The 23,638-nt window shown below is 38.2% G+C and overlaps 1 protein-coding gene across 1 annotated transcript in view; it reads right to left on the reverse strand.

Annotated features, from left to right (window-relative positions):
• Positions 1–23,638, reverse strand: part of WDR49 (WD repeat domain 49) — a 138,131-nt gene that overhangs the window by 86,390 nt on the left and 28,103 nt on the right. The window contains exons 4-6 of the mRNA XM_058730420.1: positions 23,320–23,494; positions 12,518–12,685; positions 9,375–9,523 (exon numbers count right to left, since the gene is read on the reverse strand). Coding sequence (XP_058586403.1) covers positions 9,375–9,523; positions 12,518–12,685; positions 23,320–23,494 — 492 coding nt within the window. The remainder of the gene's footprint in view (positions 1–9,374; positions 9,524–12,517; positions 12,686–23,319; positions 23,495–23,638) is intronic.

The raw sequence follows: 23,638 nt of genomic DNA on the forward strand, positions 1-23,638 counted from the left end.
TTAATAAACTCAAGTTTAATACACTTAACTAATACCAACATTTTATTTCAGGTGATTCCCTTTTTCAGAACAAAAGTTTACTTGGGATATTGAAAAACATCTCAATTAAACTGATTTTTTTGCCCTTATCATTACTCACATAACAGAATTTTTCTTAGTCTTCAAAAATTTTTTTTTCTAATTTTGCTTTTCAAAGATCACCATTCCTATCTTATTTTACAAAGTAAACTTAAACACTTCAAATTTCTTTCTTCCTCTCTCTCTCTCTCTCTCTCTCTCTCTCTCTTTCTTCTCTCTTGAGATCTATACTAATCACAGCTTTGAAGCAAACAAATGAAAACCAGCTGGAACAAGAGAACTCTGGTTCAAGTGTCATTACAGTCTAGGTTTTTGTAGGGGGCCTTTCTGCTTCAAAGGAACACAGTTCTGAACAGAACATCATTTCTGCTGCCTTGCTGAGTTTTCAAGGAGTGGGAACAATCTCCACAGATCCAAAAGAAAAAAGAGGAAAAAAGTAACAAACCTAACACGGTAAAGCTCCTACAACCGGGAGCTTGAGCCGTGGACCATCCGCTAGGTGCAGGCACCGAGGCAAGACTGTTCGATTAAACTGGACAAGAGAAAGGGAGCACGTGGTAGCCGCAGGCAGCATCCTTGCTCGCTTCCACCTTCAGAAACAAATAGAAATTTCTGGAGGACAGCATCTCCAGTTTAGTTCCTCAGAATGCCTAGAGTTTAGCAACAGTGACCAATGAGGTGACAATAAAAGATAACAAAACATAAAAAGAAAACAAGTCACCAAGAGAAAGAATCACCAGAATAGCCAATATCGGATTTAGATCTTTCAAAGTCCAGATACTGGAATTATTACATAAGGACAGATAATAATTACGTGGAAATGAAAGAGCTAGAAGTCAAAATCCCCAAAATGAGCAAGCACCAAAAGACTATCCCAAATTACCAGTTAACAAAAATGTTTTAGAAGAAAAAAACTACATTAAAATAAAAAACTCAATGAATGGGTTATATAGACAGGGGCCCCACCTCCTAAAGGTGGTCACACTTGCTAAGATACGTACAAAAAACCTGAACAAGGAATGGGAAAGAGATTCGTGGCGTGAAATTTTTCTGAAAGACGGCTAAAAGAATGAATACATGGTGAGATAGAGGCTGTGGTTTCTCAGTACTTTACAGATGTCGAATATCATCATATTCAATCAAATTTCAACCCAAATACTAGTGTATTTTTTTTTCATGAAACATGAATATTGATCCTAAAATGTACTTGGAGGGATAAAATGCAGAAGACAGTTAAAACTGAAAAAGGGAAAGAAGTAGAAAACGACCTACCAGGTATCAATAGTTATGCTGGTTGGATAGTGTATTATGTAGGAAAAGACAAGTAGACTGATAGAAAGAATAAAGCATCCAGAAACAAATTTATATACATACAGTAATTCAAATGATGATAACAATAGCATTTCAAACCAGTGAGAGACAAATTATTCAAAAAATAATTTGGATATCCATTTGTAGGAAAAAAAAAACTTTAGATAAACTGCAAAGGTAAATGCAAAATATATTCAACAATAGAAAAAGCTATTGGTAGAAAATAAAGGAGATATTTCATATTTTATAAATAGGAAGTATGGAAGACATTCCTAAGCTAGATACAAAATCTAGAGCCATAAAGAAAATCATTTCTTATATGCTTGAAACAAGTGAAATATTGCATTATCTATAGTAAAGGAAAATCAAAATATTTTTCAAACTACTACAAATCAATAAGAAAAAGACAAGAGCTAATAAGATGAAGGGCATGATCAGGTAATACACCCCCCAAAAATAAATAAGGAAAAAGAAATGTGAAAAAGAAACTCATCATAGGTTTTTGTCCATCAGATTCACACACAAAAAAGTGAACACGTTAATAGCATCCATTATTGACACGATTGGAGAAACAGGCATATTTACACACGTCTGATGAGTATATCGACAAGTACAATGTTTCTAGATCTAAATCAGGATTATTTTAAAAAATTTACTGTTTATTTTTGAGAGAGAGAGAGAAATAGAACGAGTGGGGGAAGGGCAGAGAGAGAGGGAGACACAGAATCTGAAGCAGGCTCCAGGCTCTGAGCCATCAGCACAGAGCCCAATGCGGGGCTCAAATTCTGACTGGTGAGATCATGATGTGAGCCGAAGTCGGATGCTTAACCAACAGCCACCCAGGCGCCCCGAAATCAGCAATATTTAAAAAAAATATTTAAGGAATGCATCTCTGTTGACCCAAGAGCATTCAATCTAGGGACTTATATTAGTAACTTATCACAAAGAAATTAACATACAGTGTTTTAAAGTGTGTGTGTGTGTGTGTGTGTGTGTGTGTGTGTGTGTGTGTGACGGTTTATAAAGGTTGGGGCACCTGGGTGGTTCAGTTGGTTAAGCTTATCACTTTGGCTCAGGTCATGATCTCAGGGCTCAGGTCATGATCTCCCGGTTTGTGAGTTTGAGCCCCCCATCAGGCTGTCAGCACAGAGCCCAGTTTGGATCCTCTGTCCCCTTCTCTCTCTGCCCCTCCCTCACTCATGCTCATACATGCTCTCTCTCTCTCTCTCTCTTTCTATCTCAAAAATAAACAGAAAAAAATTTTAAAAAGATTGTTTATAACAGTAAAAACTTAGAAATATCTTTTACAATCAACAGGTGCTTGATAATAAAGTTATGACTATCTATTACTATGGATTACTATGCAGCAAGTAAAAATTCAGGTCTCTGTGTAGTCACACAGAAAGATCTCCAGGAGCTATTCTTTAAGGAAAACCAAACTGCAGAAAAAATATGTCTTGTATGATACCATTTACATAAAAACTAATAATAAATACTACCTTGTATTTGTACTCAGACACAGGATAGTATATATAATACTATAATACAATATAACATAATAAAATAAAATATATTATTATATATACATAATAAATAATACAGTTAACCCTTGAACAACATGGGCTTGAACTCTGCAGGCCCACTTATATGTGATATTTATTTATTTATTTATTTATTTTAACATTTGTTTATTTTTGAGACAGAGAGAGACAGAGCATGAACGGGGGAGGGGCAGAGAGAGAGGGAGACACAGAATCGGAAGCAGGCTCCAGGCTCTGAGCCACCAGCCCAGAGCCTGACGCGGGGCTCGAACTCACGGACCGTGGGATCGTGACCTGAGCTGAAGTCAGACGCTCAACCGACTGAGCCACCCAGGCGCCCCTGTGATATTTTTTTTAATATAAATTCAGTATAGTGCTGCAAATGTATTTGCAAATGTATTTACTCTTCCTTATGTTTCCTTAGCATTGCCTTTTCTCCACCTTACTTTGTGGTAAGAATACAGTCTATAATACATAAGATATACAAAATATGTGTTAATCAACTACTTATGATTAACTTACTTATTAGTAAGACTTCTAGTCAACAGTAGTAGGCTACTGGTAGTTAAGTATTTGAGGAGTGAAAAGTTATACATGAAGTTTTGGCTATGTGTGGGGTAAGTGCCTCTAACTCCCACACTATTTAAGGGCCAACTGTATAACAAAAATTATGAGAAGATATACATCAAGGGTTAATAATGGCTGTTTCTTGGGAGAGAAATGGATTTGAAGGGGAAATAAACAAAAGGAATATCCATTTTTTGCACTACATTTTTCCTCATTTATAATTTTTATGGAAGGGCATTAACCTATTTACCTGTGTAGTTTTTTTTTTTATTTTTTTTTAATGTTTATTTATTTTTGAGACAGAGAGACAGAGCATGAACGGGGGAGGGTCAGAGAGAGAGGGAGACACAGAATCTGAAGCAGGCTCCAGGCTCTGAGCTGTCAGCACAGAGCCCGACGCGGGGCTCGAACTTACGGACCATGAGATCATGACCTGAGCCGAAGTCAGATGCTTAACTGACTGAGCCACCCAGGTGCCCCTTTACCTGTGTAGTTTAAACAAAATGAAAATGGCTTTGTTTCTGGATGAACAGAGGGAAGTTGAGGAGGAAGAGTACACAGAAGGAAAAGGAAGACAAGCAGGTAAGATATAATCATAACACAAAGTCTCACTTTGTATTTTTCTTATCAACTTTGGGTCTACAATGTAGAAATCAGGGTCTGAAAAAAATCAGAACCTTAAACAAACATTCCTAAAATTTTTATGGAATCACAAAAGACCCTGAATAATTACAGCAGTCTTCAAAAAGAAAAAGAAAGCTGGAGGCATCACAATTCCAAACGTCAAGCTATGTTATGAAGTTACAATCATGAAAACGGTATGGTACTAGCACAAAAACAGACACATAGATCAATGAAACAGAAAACCCAGAAGCGGACCCAACTTCTGGCCAACTATATGGCCAACTAATCTTTGACAAAGCAGAAAAGAATATCCATTAACAAAGACACTCTCTTCAACAAATGGTATTGGAAAAACTGGACAGCAACATGCAGAAAAATGAAATTTTCTTATACCATACACAAAAATAAATTCAAAATGGATGAAAGACCAACATGTGACACAGGAAACCATCAACAGCCTAGAGAACACAGGCAGCAACCTCTTACCAGACACATCTCTGGAGGCAAGGGAAACAAAAGCACAACTTGAGCTATTGGGACTTCATCCAGATAAGGAACAAAGGAAATAGTAAAGGAAACAATCAACAAAACTAAAAGGCAGCCTGTGGAATGAGAGAAGATATTTGCAAATTACATCTCTGATAAAGGGTTGGAATCAAAGATCTGTAAAGAACTTATCAAACTCAACACCCCTCCAAAAAAATCCAGTGAAGAAATGGGCAGAAGACACGAACAGACATTTTTTCCAAAGAAGACATCCAGATAGCTAACAAACACATGAAAAGATACTCAACATCACTCACCATCAGGGAATGACAATTCAAAACTACAATAAGCTACCACCTCACACCTGTCAGAATGGCTAAAGTTTACAACACAAGGAACAACCAGTGTTGATGAGGATGTGGAGAGAGGGGAACCGTCTTATATTATTGGGAATGCAATGCAAACTGTTGTAGCCGCTGTGAAAAACAGTATGGGTTTCCTCAACAAGTTAAAAATAGAACTATACTACGAACCAGCAATTGCATTAGTATACTAGGTATTTACCCAAAGTATACAAAAATACTGATTTGAAGGGGCACATGCACCCTAATGTTTACAGCAGCATTATCAGGAATAGCCAAATTATGGAAAGAGCCAATGTGCCCATCAACTGATGAACGGATAAAGAAGATGTGGTATATAGATACAATGGACTATTACTCGACCATCAAAAAAATGAAATCTTGCCATTTGCAGTGATGTGGATGGAGCTAGAGGGTATTATGATAAGCAAAGTAAGTCAGTCAGAGAAAGACAAATACCATATGATTTCACTCATATGTTGAATTTAGAAAAACAAAACAGATGAACATAGGGGAAGTGGGGGGGAGGGGGGAAGAGAGGAAAGCAAGCCATAAGAGAGTCTTAGCTATTGAGAACAAACTGAGGGTTGATAGAGGGGAGGTGGGTGAAGGATGGGCTAAATGGGTGATGGGTATTAAGGAGGGCACTTGTTCTGTTATGCACTGGCTGTTTTAAGTGATGAATCACTAAATTCTACTCCTGAAGCCAATATTACACTATATGTAACTAGAATTTAAATAAAAATTTGAAGAAAAAAAAAGAAGAAAAATCACAACCTTAAATGAAGGATTAAGTTCCAAAGTGATATGATTCTGATGGGCAAATCAGGTGAAGAGCCTAGAAGAGTTAGGAGCAATAGAAGAGGCTAATCAGGCTCACGGGTTGCAATGTTGGCCTCCAGCAGAGAGATCTCTGCTAGGCTTTGAAAATCCTTTTACTCCCCATGGTAATTCCTCCTCCAAATCCCCAAGTTACTGACCTCCAGCAGGGTGCTGTCATCAGTGAAGTTTAGGAGTCTAAAGCAAAATGCAAATGGACTATTATTTAGTGTGGTACCAAATTTACCAAATTCTATAGGGATAAATTTATTTAATCATCACTGGAAAATGGTACTACAGCAGTCTTCCAAAAGCAAAACAAAACAAAACAAAAACCCTGAAGTCTCAGATCATTTTTGGAAGAAATTATTTAGATCTAAATTGCTTTGGTCTGAAAGTCTCTAACTCATTGACAAAAATATGACTCATTCAAAGGCTCTTTGAAAAAAAAAAGATGTTGTCTTTCATTTGCCCTGTTCCTTTACCCTAGTCCCATAAAACACCAAAAGAATTGTATAGCAATAAAGCAAAGGCTTAACCTGGTAGTAGAAAGCCCTGTTTGTTATAAAGACGTAAAGACTAAGATTACTATGCCTTTATCAAAGTGAAATGGATTTAGACTAATGTAAAAGACAGCATGACAAGCTTTATTACAACGTAATGGTTTAGAAGTCAAAGCAAAAATAGAATGATAAAACAGCTTTGGGAGAGGCTAGGTAGTCTTAACATTGATGATACCTATACACAATCAATTGTGACTCTGATGACCTTTTTTTTTTTTTTCACTCGCTTTTAAAGTTATAAAACCCTTTGTGCATTAAAACTGCAGTGGGTAACTGATGTCAGCCTTCTCTGGCTCTCAAATGATTTCAAGGAGAAAACAAAAACAAGAAGCAGAAAACCAGTTAAGCAGAAGCATGCAGGCAGTATTTTTGAACAATCATATATGATAGAAACACAATGTATTAAGATGACCTAAGGGGTCTTTCACACATCTGTGTGGAAATCAATAAACCTTAATTTTTACAACCAAAGTCTGCCTTGTGACACGCAATTATACCTTGGAGAACTGCTTGCGAGCATGTATACCCTTCCCTTCGTTTTGTATACAATCCCCTATAAATTGACAAACTTTGGGGGCGCCTGGGTGGCTCAGTCGGTTAAGTGTCTGACTTCGGCTCAGGTCATGACCTCGCGGTCCAGGGGTTAGAGCCCCGCATCGGGCTCTGTGCTGACAGCTCAGAGCCTGGAGCCTGTTTCAGATTCTGTGTCTCCCTCTCTCTCTGACCCTCCCCCGCTCATGCTCGGTCTCTCTGTGTCTCAAAAATAAATAAACGTTAAGAAAAAATTTAAAAAATAATAATAAATAAATAAATAAATAAATAAATAGACAAACTTTGGAGCAGTTCTTCAGAACAACCTGAAATCCTGTCTCCCAGGGTAGAGTCTTCAATAAGACAAATAAAGTGTTTACTAACCCACTCTAAGATGGGCTTTTTTTTTTTCTTTCACTCAACACTTTCATGGAATTCTGTAATGATAAAATACTTGTTATTTGTTTCGTATTTATGTTTGATAAAGACTCATTCATTTAAGATGTATGGATGAGTTACTGTGTGTTTGGCACAATTCAAAAAAGATATAATAGTCCTTAACCTCATCGATCCCATCGGCTAATTGATAGTTACACTATTTTATATGTCCCATTTAACATGTGTTTAAGTACATTAATATGTGCTATGTCCTGGGAAACAGAAAAAAACGAACTCAACAAATAACCTTTGTTCTTAAGGACTCAAAATCTAGGAAAAGATACACGTATAACCTTTGAGTACCCAAAGCACATTACGTTCAATTCAGTAGTGGAAGTTATATCCAAGTGCTCAAAGATCTCAAAAAATAAAACAACTAAATGTGATGAGGACATCAATAACGTTTTCAGTCTGAGTTTTTTGGTACTTTAGATTCATAGTTACATGTCTTCCCTTCAAGGTGTCAACAAATAACCACAGAACAAACACTACAAGGTGCCAGACACAGGGATACCAAGGATACAAGCCAAAAAGACACCGCCCCCTGCTTAAGGAAGCAAACTAACAGTTAATTTTGAAACAACAGGATACATGTTCCAATAAGAGACACACAGGTGCAACTGGAGTGTGGAGTGTGCAACAGAAGTCTGTGTGAAAGACTCCAGAAAGTTTGAGACTGAGGGTGAAAAGAGGTTTGTCAATTGATCATCAAGGAGAGGGAACTAAAGGCAGAAGAAAGAGCACACTGCAGAGCCCTGAGGCAGCAGGGTGGGAACAGCCAACTGGGATATGGCTGAAGCCTCAAATGAATGAAAAAGAAAAGCAGGAAATAAAGTGGGGCTGACACACTGGGAGAGGGCTTTGTATGAAAGCTTAAGAATTCTGGAGTTGATACTTAGAGGATTAGATGAAGTGCTAAAAAAGCTTTTTTTTACAAACCGCTTCATTAGCAGGACAAAGGGCAGACTGGAGTCAGATCATCTGGATGTTGGGAGAAATGTTAGGAAATCTTTGTTATGTTTTGGGTAAAAGAAAATGAGATTTTGAACTAAGAGCAGTGGCAGCAGAGAGGGAGAGGTGAGGCTGATAAACATATTTTGATGGTAGAATCAACCAGAATTGGGAGAAGATTGACACAATAGGTATTACAGCAAAATATACAAGTTTGGCAGGACCTGTGAGTGGGATGAGGCTAAGGAGTTGAAGATGAGTTTCTGTTTAGATTGTACATATACACGTATCACTTTAGAATGAAATAAAAAGTCAGATTCACTGACAGTCTCAGGTGGGGCCTGTTCCCATAAGCCTATAGCCCTGCGCCCCTTCTTCTCTTCACAACCAAGTGTCTTGAAATCTGTCACATGTTAACTGGATCTATAAATTAGGCATTATGTAAAATGAAAGTTTGACAGAGAAACAAATGACAAGATTATTAGAGATTAAGAAATTTTCCTAAGGGGAATATGGGTAGTAAATAATGTGGTCAGGATTCAACCTGGATGCCTGGTTCTGGTACCATGTCTTTGTCTGACATTTAAAAAATATCCCATCAACATCACCAAATGGAAATGGACTGATTTACACAATCGAAATGTACTTAATGAACTTGATAGTCTTCAGGTTAACTTAAATTTCTAATTTACCGAATTTCTTCAATATATATGTAAAAAAAAAAAAACTAATTAGCTGTGCCTATTCCACATCTTACAATTACCAAGCAACATTTCCCCATCGCTATTTTTTTTTTCTATTGCATTAGTGAGAACTTTGGAAACTCTCCAGATGTGAGCTTCTGAGAGTGCAGCTATAAACATTAAATCCACGAGTATATCATTTAGAAAAGTTTTTTAAGGAAATACTTTGTCTAGTTGCCCAGGACTATGCTTAAGTTACCATAAATATCTTTTCCTAATTTAGATTTCCAAAGACATAGTAGTTAGCCAGTATATTTTAAAAATCTACACCATCCCCCAGAGGAATTCAGGACCAAGGATAGATTTAGGGAGGAACCCAGGAGGCAGAAGTAAATACTTTCAATGTACGATATCGCTTACTTTATCTTTGGAGAAGCTGAAAAGTTGTTTTCTTGCAGCAAAGAATTGGACAGCTATTACGCTGGTTGAGTGACCCCAGAGGACACCAACCGGTTTAGAGACAACATAGGGGTTCCAAAGGCAAACTTTATTGTTGATGCCAGCAGTTGCTAACCAGAATTAGAAAGAAAAAAAAAGTGCTTTTAGTACATGAATAACCCATACCATTTTCTTTTTGAAATGAGTGCATATCGCACATCTGTAGGTTCTTAAATGCTTTCTGAGCACTAATGCACCCCGCCTGGAAGAAAGGAAGATCATGGCAAACTAACAGGCCTGAGTTCTATTACCGGAAATGGTTGAAATGGAAGGAGACGTGGGGAACGAGTATTCATGGGGCCACAGGACAAGAGAGTCCTGTTTAGGAGGCAGCCAATGGCCCAGCCAGGAGGCCACAAAATCCTGCTTCTCAGTCCTCATGCTTTCCTTCTACTGCTAGCACAGCCTAGGAATATACACCAAGTTACAGTTAGTTATCCCAGGAGTAAGAAAGAACTAAACCAATATTTAAAGTTTCCAAATTAATGAAAAAGATATAGAAAAAATTATTTCCACTGCCATATAAACAATTGAATATTTACAAGCACACAAACAGCAGAATTATATTTTTGACCTGCTCTATTGAGAGAACAAGATATTTTTGAACATGAATTGGTTTTATTCAGGGAGCACATCAAGAGCATGTGGAACAGTGGTGTTTCTGGTCTGTGGAAACTCAGTAGAGCACTCTTTGTTTTTCTCTTCTTTGGGGCCGACTGTAGAGCTGAGCTTATTCACTGTTCTCTTTCCAGCACTATGCCAGGTACAAAGTAGTGACAGTGTGTAGGGTTGAAATACTCAATCGATGAATCAATGAAATAGTTGATATTTGCATGCTTCCAAACTCAATTCGCTAACCCAACCTTATCAGATAGATCTACAATTCTCTTTGAAAGGTGAATATTGGCATATTCCTGAGTTTCTATTCAAGGTATCTTTTTTTATTTTTTTATTTTTTTTTTATTCAAGGTATCTTTTACTGTGATTGTCAGCCATGATTGTTAGGGATTTTAGAGACTCAGCCTCCTAGCTGATACCGATACTCTTCATGTGAGTGATAATTGTTACATGAGGGTGATTAATATGACCCGTTCCAAAGGCCATGTATGGCCATTCTCTACAACTACCCTATTAAGTTTTAGTGCCTCACTTTTTCATAGTGTTTGAACTAATGTATATACCATATCAAATTATCAGCTTTCAAAACATCACATATTTTAAATAGTTAGTGCCCGAAACTTTATAGCTTATTTCCTCAGCTAAAATATACTCTTTCATATCAAAAAAAGAACTCTCATTTTAAACTAAAACTAGGGTAATCTGAAAATGTTCAAAAAGCAGTGGGGGTTGCATTCTGAACAGTGAAAACCTTCTATATTTCATAGTTCTGGTGTAGGTGTGTTGTGGCTATAGAAGCAGCAGCAGCAGCCATAGTGGTAGTAGTAGTCGTAGTCGTAGTAGTGGTAGTAGTAGTAATTGCAGTAGTGGCAGTAGTAGTGGTGGTGGTGGTAGTGGTGGTAGTAGTGGTAGTAGTAGTGGTGATAGTAGTGGTAGTGGTGGTGGTGGTTGTAGTAGTGGTAGCGGTAGTAGTAGCAGTGGTGGTGGTTGTAGTACTACTAGTGTGGTGGTGGTGGTGGTAGTAGTTATAGTAGTGGTGGTGGTAGTAGTAGTAGTAGTGGTAGTAGTGGTGGTGGTGGTAGTAGTAGTGGCCGTAGTAGTTGTAGTGGTGGTGGTTGTTGTAGTAGTAGTGGTGATAGTAGTAGTAGCAGTGGTGGTGGTTGTAGTAGTAGTAGTAGTGTGGTAGTGGTTGCAGTAATTGTAGTAGTGGTAGTAGTAGTGGTGGTAGTGGTTGTAGTAGTGGTAGCGGTAGTAGTAGTAGTGGTGGTGGTAATAGTGGTAGTAGTAGTAGCAGTGGTGGTTGTACTAGTAGTGGCCGTAGTTGTAGTGGTGGTGGTTGTAGTAGTAGTAGTGGTAGTAGTAGTAGTGATAGTAGTAGTAGTGTGGTGGTGGTAGTGGTATTAGTTGTAGTGGTGGTGGTGGTAGTAGTCGTGGTGGTAGTAGTAATAGTAGTAGTGGTAGTGGTGGTAGTAGTAGTAGGGGGTGTAGTAGTGGTGATAGTAGTAGTAGCAGTGGTGGTGGTGGTAGTAATTGTAGTAGTGGTAGTAGTAGTGGTGGTGGTAGTAGTCGTGGTGGTAGTAGTAATAGTAGTAGTGGTAGTGGTGGTAGTAGTAGTAGGGGTTGTAGTAGTGGTGATAGTAGTAGTAGTAGCAGTGGTGGTGGTGGTAGTAGTAATTGTAGTAGTGGTAGTAGTAGTGGTGGTGGTAGTAGTCGTGGTGGTAGTAGTAATAGTAGTAGTGGTAGTGGTGGTAGTAGTAGTAGGGGTTGTAGTAGTGGTGATAGTAGTAGCAGTAGCAGTGGTGGTGGTGGTAGTAATTGTAGTAGTGGTAGTAGTAGTGGTGGTGGTAGTAGTCGTGGTGGTAGTAGTAATAGTAGTAGTGGTAGTGGTGGTAGTAGTAGTAGGGGTTGTAGTAGTGGTGATAGTAGTAGTAGTAGCAGTGGTGGTGGTGGTAGTAGTAATTGTAGTAGTGGTAGTAGTAGTGGTGGTGGTAGTAGTGGTGGTGGTAGTAGTTGTGGTGGTAGTAGTAATAGTAGTAGTGGTAGCCGTAGTAGCAGCAGCAGCGGTGGTGGTGGTGGTAGTAGTAGCAACAGCCGCAACAGCAGCAGCAGGAGGTTGAGCATTCGGTGGTGTTAGAAAGATGGCAGAATAGCAGACACAGCACCAAAACCGTCTTCTTTCTCTGTATCATCTCACATCCTCCACAAATTCTAATAAAAACGCTAATTCAAGCATTGGGGCCCTTTCTCATATTTCCACCCCAATGTAGTTCATACATGCCGCACATCACAATGCATCATTATCAGACATTCTCAGGCAATAAAATGTGAGCTGTTCAACTTGGTCTCTCTGGCAATAAAGCAAGAAGGTGGAGAGGCCCCGTGCATACAAATACACATCCCAGACTATTTATGAGGCCCTCAGAGTTACCATGATTTATTTTACATACCAATTAAATTGAGCCGAGAGTGGTAATCAAAAGCATGAATGCCCTCGGCAACATTGAAGGATGTCATTTTAAGAGGCTTTTTTGATTTCTCTCTCCAAGCCAGCACCACAGTGTTTGTATTGTTGGTTGTACTGGAAATGATAGCATCTAAAGATGCACTGTAAGTAACTGATTAAAAAAAAAGGATCTTTAGTTGGTTTCTCACAAAACATGAGCAAAATTCAACGGTTTTAATACCTAAAGTCAAAAATTAAACCCAGGTAATGAGGACACAACCCAATACATAGAAAATACCTCGTTAATGCCTCCCCGCTCCACTAAAGAATTTACAGTGGGAAGTTACAGCAAAGTCTGCATTCTGACCTTTTACCCAATCTAAGGATACGTTGACATTTTTTTTTTAGTTGGCACACATGGCAGGAAACAACATAATCACAATAATCATATGGGATTCTGGAGTCTTAAGATGAATGATTGGCCAGATTCCTGGGTTCTTCCTCCTGGATCTGAAGCAGGCAAACAGAAGCTTAGACACCCTCTGCTGCTCTCCCAGGTCCAAACCGTGCCCAAACCATGGTTCGTTTAAGTCATGACTGGACCTAGACAGGGCTCAACGTCTGGCATAAACACAGCCAGGGACTTGGGTAAAATGGCTGTTCCTATGTCCTCAGGGACACAGCACCAGATACCGTGGAACAAAATCCCATTCCCCAAGCAAGGATCTTGCTGCCTCTTGCCAGGAGGACCTGTCAGACTCCCAGGCTCCAAAAAGCAAATAGCCTGTTCCTCCAGGAACAGTATTCTTATCTCCTCCTGGTTTCCTCTCCATCATTTTTTCTCACCTGTCTTCCCTTCCAAAAAAAAAAAAGAGAAAGAAAAGAGAGAAGAAGGAAGGGAGAACAAACCTAAGAAGTGATCAGTTCCTGAGGTGCCTGGGTGGCTCTGTCGGTTAAGCATGTGACTCTGGATTTCAGCTCAGGTCATGATCTCATGGTTCCTGAGATCAAGTCCCATTGAGGCTCTGTGCTGACAGCATGGAGACTGCTTGGGATTCTCTCTCTCCCTCTCTCTGCCCCTCACCCACTCGTGTGTGTGTGTGTGTGTGTGTGTGTGTGTGTGTGCGCGCGCGCATGCGTGTACATGCGCAAGTGTGCATGCATGGGCTTTCTCTCTTCAAATAAATAATCATTACAAATTTAAAAGGTGAACCTCACTAGGGAGCAATTAATGTCAGGACAATAAAGGTCCCTGAGCACCCGCTATACCACTGCTGCTTCTTTACAGGAAGTACCAACAGACTAAGTCTGATGACATCTGTTCTCATTAGGAAGCAACCTCACTGAAAATATTCCTTTTGTTTACAGAAAATGCTAAGGGTTACTGTAACTTGACTCAGTGAAGCAATACTATCTGATCTAGAGTATATAACAAACGCTGTATCTTCAAATCCATGGAAATTTCAAGACGTCATTACGGTACAATCAAAATAAAGTATTTCTGTGCAGAAGATTACTTTGTCTTGTGTTCCCACATTACATTGAACTGTCATCTTCAGTTTTGAGGCTATAAAGAAAAACACATAAAAAAGTACGTTCTGCTCTGGTATTCGAAGGACTGCTTTTAGATTTGAATCTGCAGGCTCCCAAGTGACATTTATGGGCATGTAGTGTTACATATCGGAGGCTTAACAATTCACACTTTATTTCCAGACCAAGATATAACTTGTATCTGATTAGACTGTGGAATGCCAGAGCTCCTGAGAATGCCCGAGTAAAAGGTGAGGGTAAAGCCATTTCCTTAAAATCAAATTATCTGATAAATAAAAATGTTTTCCTCCCTTCTTGAAGACAGCAAAGGAAATGATAGGTTATGATGGAAAAGTTTTTAAAATATCAAACTAGGGAATGGGGTGAGCTGATAAAATAAATGATTTGTTTTTAATATTCTCAGTGAGTTTCAAGATTGGTGGAGGAAAAATACTTTTTAAATTACTTTTAGATACTGTTTTCAGGGGGAAAAATGTCTTCAGGGGACAACTTGATCATGTCTGTCCATTAAGATGTTCACTTTCCATGCTTCCGCTCTTTGCCACTTAGTCATGAAAAAGGCATTAAGCGAACTGCCATTGATCCCTGTTCTGTTCTCGTGCGTGTGCTGTCAGGATGACCCTGTGTAATGGCAATTAGTTAAGGTGAGGAAAGTGATCTGAAAATGGAATGTGATCCCTAAAAACCAAGTAAGTAATGCCATTAGGTGAAGTTGAAATAAGCTAGAATGAGGCCACCTGATATCCTCTGCCAACAGGTACAAGCTGTAGCAGAGTAGAAAATGGGGCCATTTCTAAGAACTCTTATTATCATTTTCCAAGCTTTTTTACTTTAGGAGTCATACGGCTTTAGGAAAACACCCTACCTTGAACTTTCTTTGATGATCTCTTGCTTGAGAGAGTTGGTTTTCAGTTACATTTCTTATTTTGAAGTTTGAGTCCCTTTCTCTGAGACCACCACATGGCTGCCTATATTGTGACCAGCTACCATTGTAAGAAGGACAGAAAGAATCACCCTATTTCGTTTTTAAAAATCAAAATGCATCTAACTCAGTACTGCTGGGCACATTAAAAAATAATGCAATTAATTTAATGACTTTTCAAAATGCTGATTGGATGCCCATGCCCATGATACAAATGGATCTTAACCTCCCATCACGCTGTTAAACAGGCTGCAGGAAGAGACCTCTTCAAACCTAGGCTACCAGCTCAAAGCTCATTTCGACAGCTTTAAACACAGTGAGAGAACTGATAGGAAGGACACGGTGTTCTAGCTAACTCAGGAAGGCACCCTCTTTTTGTCTGGACTGATTTAGATGCAGAGCAGTGGAACAAAGCACAACAAGAGACTAAATGTAGCCCTTATTCCAAACTTCATCTCTATCAATTATAAAGGCTTCCTAAGGAAATGTAGCCTGGTAGCTGTATTCTCAATTCTCTGGCACACCTCTATTAATTAGTGCAGCAATTACTGATTTTGTTATCAGTCCAAACTGTTTTGTACCTTCTCCCAGCCATGGCCAAACAAAGGAGACAAAACACCTTTCAACGTAATAAAAAAAAAAAAAATCAATGATTTTTTTATTATTGGCAATTTAGTGCTCACTTTTTCAAAAGCTATACTGCCAGTCTATGGTTTCCAAGGTTTCCAATGATATTGTCTATAAGAGGAGACAATTACTTGGGAAAAAAGGAAAACTTCTCTCAGATTTAAGACATTTACGTTTTGCCCCTATTGCATAAAATCTCTGTACTTTACAAGCATTTTTAGAATGTAATTATTTTTCTATTAAAATGTGACACAGAACCACTCAGACAAGATGAAAATATTTCTCCTTCTAAGTTTTAAAATAGAAATCTGAACCTTATCTTAAAGCAGTAAGTTAATATTCTTACATCTGACTCTAAGTTTTTCCTTTGACATTTCAGTTTTATAAATATTTTATCCTTGGCTTCAACGAAACATTATTACCATACTTGCTCATTTATTTCTTTCTTTCCCCAATTGTATATTCTCTTCTCACACTAAGAATAAAATCAACAAAAAATATTTCTTGAGGAGTTCTAAGAGTATCGATTCATGTCACTGGGGTAAAAAAAAAAAAATTATATATCAAATGAAAGCAACTGTTGGTTGCTTGCTCCTGGCAGGTTAAGTCTTGTGGACCAGGGATCACTATTAGGCCCACTGTTCTATTTTTTATTCCTTCCTGCCCTCCTCTCCCTGCTTCATTATTTTAGTATTTCTTTCCTTCTCCTCATACTGAAATAACTGAGCTGCAAATAAACAAAAAAAGTTGTATTTAAGCTTCTAATAGCTACTGCTAAATCTGGGAACAGGCATTCATTCATTGGTTAGGACTGAATTAGGTCCTTCTTTCACAGGTACTTTGGGCTTCAAATCTAAAATTTGAAATAAGAGGGGCTCCTGGGTGGCTCCGTCGGTTAAGCGTCCAACTTTGGTTCGGGTCGTGATCTCGCAGTTTGTGAGTTCGAGCCCCGTGTTGGACTCTGTGCTGACAGCTCAGGGCCTGGAACCTGCTTCAGATTCCGTGTCTCCCTCTGCCCCTCCCCTGCTCATGCTCTGTCTCTCAATAATAAATAAACGCTAAAAAAAAATTATTTTTAAGAAAAATTAAATTTGAAATAAGAGAAAATGTTATAAACTCTTCACCTTTCTAGACTCTATATACTTTTTAAATTGCCTTCTCCCCTATCCATTTTCCTCGATATTGATTCACATAGTATTAAACTATATACTATTTGCAATCTTTTTTACCCCAATCACTTTTTTAACCATAAAAAACCCCCTATTTTTTTTTTAAATCTACTAATAATGAGCGAGATTTCTTTTGGTATCTCTCTTTCCTTTTGAAATATTTTTCAGTAGTATTTATCCAGTGTCTTAATCTATTCAGGCTGCTATAATGAAATATACAGACCAGGTAGCTTAAACAACAAAAATTTATTTTTCACAGTTTTGGAGACTGGGAAGTCCAAGGTCAAGGCACTAACAGATTCAGTGTCTGGTAAGGGCCCATTTCCTGGTTCATAGATGGCCAAATTCTTGCTGCATCCTCACATGGGAAAGAAGTGAGAGACTCTCTGAGGTGTCTTATAAGAGCATGAATTCTATTCATGAGAGCTATACTAGCCACCTCCGAAAGGCACTACCTTCTTTTTTAAAATTTTTTTTTAATGTTTATTTATTTCTGACAGAGAGAGATAGAGCATGAGTGGGGGAGGGGCAGAGAGAGAGGAAGTCCCAGAATCTGAAGCAGGCTCCAGGCTCTGAGCTGTCAGCACAGAGCCTGACGTGGGGCTTGAATTCACGAATGGTGAGATCGTGACCTGAGCTGAAGTCGATCGCTCAACCGAGTCGCCCAGGCGCCCCAAAAGGCACTACCTTCTAATACCATCATATGGGGCTTAGGATTTCAACATATGAATTTGGAAATGGACACAAACATTTAGTCCCTAACATTCTGCCCCTCCCCTATCCATGTCCTTCTTGAAAGCAAATTACATCCCAATAGTCTCAAAAGTCTTAACTCATTCCAGCATCAACTCTAAAGACTAAGTTCAAAGTCTCATCTAAATCAGATACAAAGACTTGGGATACAATTCATCCTGGGGAAAATTTCTTTCCAAGCTGTGAACTCAAGAAATCAAACAAGTTGTGTGCTTCCAAAAAAGTGGTGGAACAGGCATATGGTAAGCATTCCCATTCCAAAGGGGAGAAATAGGAAAGAAGAAAGGGGTACTAGATACCAAGTAAATACAAAGTCTAACCAAGAAAACTCTGTGAAACCTTAACACTCAAGAATAATTCTCTTTGGCTTGATGCTCTCCCTTACAAATCCACTGGAATGGCCATGCTACTCCCGAGGCTTGGTGCTGCTGTCCACCTATGCTGCAGCTCTCTGAGGGGCTCCTCTGGGTGTGGCTACACCATGACTCTCTGCAGAGCCATCATCCCTTCAGAGCTAGGTTGGGACGACCTGGCCCACGTGAACCAGAGAGGCAGCCCCATCCTCTGAAACCATTCTGCAATATCTCAGAAGAAAAGAAACAGAAACTCAAAGGCATAGAAAGAAAATCTAACTAAACTAAAACATAGTGATTTAAAATAAATTTTATTTATTTATTTTTAATTTATTTTTAATGTTTATTTATTTTTGAGACAGAGAGAGACAGAGCATGAATGGGGGAGGGGCAGAGAGAGAGGGAGACACAGAATCGGAAGCAGGCTCCAGGCTCTGAGCCATCAGCCCAGAGCCTGATGCGGGGCTCGAACTCACGGACTGCGAGATCGTGACCTGAGCTGAAGTCGGACACTCAACCGACTGAGCCACCCAGGCACCCCTAAAATAAATTTTAAAAAGACTGAATAAACATGTATAAAGCTTATTGCAGGATAATATGAAACATCTAAGATATTTCACACATATAATGGGAGCCCCAGAAAAAAGAAAAGGAAGGGGTCAGACAATTTTGGGAAAAATAACAATAGAAAAATTTCCAAATTTAATAAAAACTACAGACCCATATATCCAAGAATTTCAGTGAATTCTAAGCAGTGTAAAAACACACACTCTCTCTCTCTCTCTCTCTCTCTCTCTCACATACACACACACACACACACACCAATAAACTGAAGCACATCACAAGTAAGCTACTTAAAAACAGTGAGAAAGGGAAAATAGGGCAAAACATGGTACCATGTGTTACAGTAGACACTATGGAGAATAAAAAACCTATCATACGCCCTAAGGAGATCGTTTAGCTTTCAGTTTATGTATACATGTGATTTGCATGTGATACATCCAAATTTCCTCTGGGTTTGAAAGAGTTATGACAGGCAGGACAAAAGTTGTGATGTAGGTACAGAAATTTTTAGGATTCCTTCACAGATTGAGCTGCATCTGAAAGCAAGATTTTTACGAAGCCAGGAGCATAGCTCAAATTGAGAACCCTGAAAATCATGTAAGGCAAAGTCCATATGAGTGACAAGAAACAGCAAAATAAGGAGTTTGGTAAAGGTAAGGGATGTTTCGGGGTCAAAACTGGCAAGTAAGACTCTGCTTTGGTGGCAGGATCTGGAATATCCCAGAATAAGGGAATCCTTCAGAGGTAGTCCACATTGAGAAGGTGAATGGAGAAGAATATGAGCACTGGGTAGGACCAGGGCATCTGCAATCTGCAAATTGAACATTCCCCACCTGGAAACTGATGTCTTTGTGGGACATTCTAAAATGGCTCATCATTTCAAATTTTCAGACCTCAAGTCCTGAAGATTCCTGTTTCAGAAGGTTGCTTATTTCCCTCCTTCCTTGCTTGCTTTATCATTTCCACTTTCTCATCATCAAAAGCCTTATAATTAGCCAGTCTGATTGCAGTGTCTTTCTTTGTCCTCCAACCTATGCCAAACAGAACTATCAAAGAAACCATTCCTAAATGTTGTGTGCATTAGGTCTTCCAAGTATCCTCAAAAACCTTCAGTGCTTCACTGTTTCATTTTCTATCAAGTGTAAATAGGGCTAGTTGCCAAGATTTCCAACATATGTCCCTATTAGACCTACTCACTTGTATTTGCTCAATACTCAGCCTCTCATCTATTCATGTCCATTTCTCTTCCCTTCATTGTGTCTGCTTGTCTCCCTTTACTCATGTTCTCTGTGTTCTTTTTCCCTCCACCTATCCATCCTTTGAGTAGCACCAACTACTCTTGAAGCTTTCCTCATAATGTTTGCTGCTTAAGAATTACTATGGGAGTTAATATCTCATTTATGTGGTTTAGTAGCTAATTTTCAGTACCATTGTACAATGTTCTAATAAGTTATTTTACATGAGTCTTTAATTCTTATTCCTATACTAAGTTTCTTGAGGGTTATAATTAATCTTTCTTCTACAGTCTCCAAGGCCTAAAACAGTTTAGAGCACATAAAAGACAAATAAATAATTGTTGATTGATTGACACATTGAGTCCACAATTTAAATAAACTGACTAATGTAAATATATTTTTTCGGCTATTTTTCCAAAAATGAATCACTTAATTACAATGAGTTTTGATTCACAGAGCTAAGAAATATGTAATCCTAACAAGATAGTAAACATCCTTGATATTTCTTTCATATGTAAAATGTTTTTGTAGCCAGTTCCTAACTGCAGTGATTCAGAGGCCAGACTCCAAAGTTGGATTGCTTAGTTCATAAACATGAATTACAGTGTTGATACTAAACTAAGTTTCCATGTTCTTTTGTCACTAGATGAAGGAAACAAAGATTAGAATGATATTTTGGAAACACGATGAGCAATGATTTCACTTGAACCTACAGAAAACTCCTTGTCCTGCAACTTAACAGACAAATGCCTATAAGCAGTTACCAGCAGAGTTGAATTTAGGTTTAAATGAAACTATGACAGGGTCTAGAGTGGAAACTTTTCATTCTCTCACTGAAAGTGAATAGAGTATTTAGATACTACTCATATTCAGAAAATATAATATCAAATTGAAAACTTTACTTGATATATCCCCAATCTTTTCAATAACAAAATTCTTTTAGCTACTTCTCTGTATTTATTCATAGTAATTTAAAGTCATGGAACTCAAATAATACACTAATCTTGAGGGAAGCCTACTACAAGTAGATTTTAAGAACTAGTACTTTATTACTATAGTCTATCTAGTGTTTGTTTTATGTATTAAAATAACATGCTTGTAAAAATAAACTATTGGACCTACACCAAAATAAAAAGCTTTTTCACAGCAAAGGAAACCATCAACAAAATGAAAAGGCAACCTACTGATTGGAAAAAGGTATTTTCAAATGATATATCCAACAAGGGATTAGCATCCAAAATATATAAAGAACTAATACAACTCAATACAGGAAAAAAAAAACACCAAAATAATCCAGTTAAAAAATGGGCAGATGACATGAATAGACATTTTTTTTTCCAAAGAAGACATACAGATGGCAAACAGACACATGAAACGATGCTTGACATTACTAATCATCAGGGAAATACAAATCAAAACCACAATGAGATATCACCTTACACGTATCAAATGGCTAGAATTAAAAAGACCAGAAACAACAAGTATTGGTGAGGACGTGGAGAAAAAGGAACCCTCATGCACTGTTAGTGGGAATATAAATTGGTAAACAGGATGGAGTTTCCCCAAAAAATTAAAATAGAAATACCATGATCAGGTAATTCTACTACTAGGTATTTACCCCCCAAACCCAAAAACACTAATTCAAAAAAAATAGATGCACTTCTATGTTTATGGTAGCATTATTTAGAATAGCCCAGATATGGAAAATAAAGAAGAGGTGACATATATACATATATATACGTGTATACATATATACATACATATATACACACGCACTTGTACACACACACAATGGAATACTACTCAGCCATAAAAAACAATGAGAGCTTCCAATTTGTAACAACATGGATGGACCTAGAGGGTATTATAATAAGTGGAATAAATCAGATAGGGAAAGACAAATACCCTATAATTTCACTTTTATGTGGAATCTAAAAAACAAAACGAATGAATAAACAAAAAGCAGAAACATCCATAAAGACAGAAAGCAAACTGATGGTTGCTGGGGATGAGGTATGGGCAACACTGATGAAGAGAAGTGGGATACACAGGATTCCAGTTATGGAATGAATAAACCACAGGAATAAAAGGTACAGTGTGGGGAATATAGTCAGTGATATTGTAAAAGGTTGTATGGTGACAGATAATAGCTACGCTTGTGGTGAACACAGTGTAACATACAGAGCTGTGGAATCACTATGTTGTACACTTGCACCTAATGTAACATTGCATGTCTAGTATATTTCAATTACCATGCTTGTTTGGAAGCAGCTGCAATAGCTCCCTGCAGTTTCTAGCACTGTGATTCTTATATCCATGCTGTACAAATATAACACACAATTTTGTGCCTGCAACACAGAAGAGATAACCAAAAAATATCATCTTCCGTCTTTCCCACATTCAGTATCATGCCAGCATTAAAGGATGGGCAGAAGGTATCAACGACGTGATACGATTTATAGTGAAGAAAAAATATAGAACCTATAGTTCCCATCTTGTGGGATATTACTATTGTGGGCCATGAATTAAAGAATTAGTTGCAACCTTCTAAACTCAAGAGGGTAAAAATACTAAAAGGGCCAATAGCTGGGTCCATTTTGAATATCTCTCCTTCAAAGTATATTAGGAATAGACCTATAAGATAATAGTCAAAGAGACTGTTAGTTTCCATTCCTTTCAATGGGCATAATTTAATGTTGCAATTTAAAAGTGAGAAAGTTATCATAGTCTAGTAGATACTAGGACCCAAGAGATATCAGAACAGATATTGCACATGTAGATCCTGGACCAGAGGCAAACTTTGTATAAGTTATATATATTGTGAAACTAATAAACTCATTGATGACAAGGTATTAGGAATTTTCTGGCTTCATAGATGCTATTTTATGACATAATCTGTCACACAGAGAAATACTACTCAAGTACCGTAGATCAGACGAACCCAGTCACTATATCAACAAACAGGAAAAAAAGAAGATCCTTTTTGAAGACAATCAAAAGAATATACTTTCATGAAAACATGAAGAAAACAAAGGAGTGGTTTTGAGGGCACTTGTTGCATTCTTTCACTAAGCAGCCATGGATGTGGCTAGATGAGACTTAGAAAAAAATTTTTCTTATCGTTTTATTTATTTTTGAGAGAGACAGAGACAGAGTGCGAGCAGGGGAGGGGCAGTGAGAGAGAGAGAGGGAGTCACAGAATCTGAAGCAGGCTCCAGGCTCTGAGCTGTCAGCACAGAGCCGGATGAGGAGCTCAAACCTACGAACCGTGAGATCATGACCTGAGCCGAAGTTGGATGCTTAACCGACAGAGCCACCCAGGTGCCCCTAGATGAGACTTTTAGGATCAGAGTTGGGTTGAAGTTACATGGATTCTATGACAATTTTTTCCCTTCTCTTGAGATGTCTTCAATGCACAGTTCACCTGAACTAATTGCATGAAATTTTAGAAGGAAAGAAAAGAAAGAAAGAACTGTTAGTGTGCAGGAGATAGCTGACAATCCAGGCCCAAACTTCCAGAGAACCAATTATTGGTTGTGAGACTAACATTTTATGGGAAACATTTTCAACAAAAAATGTAAATGTAGATGTCAAAGGTGACCGTTTCTTTCATTACTGTTCAAACTGAGTACCTTGCCTGACCCAATCTCCATGATGAAGATTATGCTCTAATGTATAGCAACATTTGTGATATCCAGAGAGCAGCTCTGCCCAGTTAATAGTCACAGTGGCTTCTTCGTCTTCACGTGCATTAGCAGGACGCTCAAACAGGGAAATCAAGGCCGTCGTGAAAACAATTGCTTGAACCTTGAGAGAGATATTGAAAGGAAAACAAAAATGGGCAGGATCATTGTTGGAAAAAAAAATCTATGTTCTTTAAGATTAATAAGGAATAGGTATTGAATTAATGGGAATTTCCTCAACATTATTCAAAGGATGCAGGCAGTCATA

This window comes from Neofelis nebulosa, chromosome 5 (assembly GCF_028018385.1).
Source record: "Neofelis nebulosa isolate mNeoNeb1 chromosome 5, mNeoNeb1.pri, whole genome shotgun sequence".
NCBI classification, from domain to species: domain Eukaryota; kingdom Metazoa; phylum Chordata; class Mammalia; order Carnivora; family Felidae; genus Neofelis; species Neofelis nebulosa.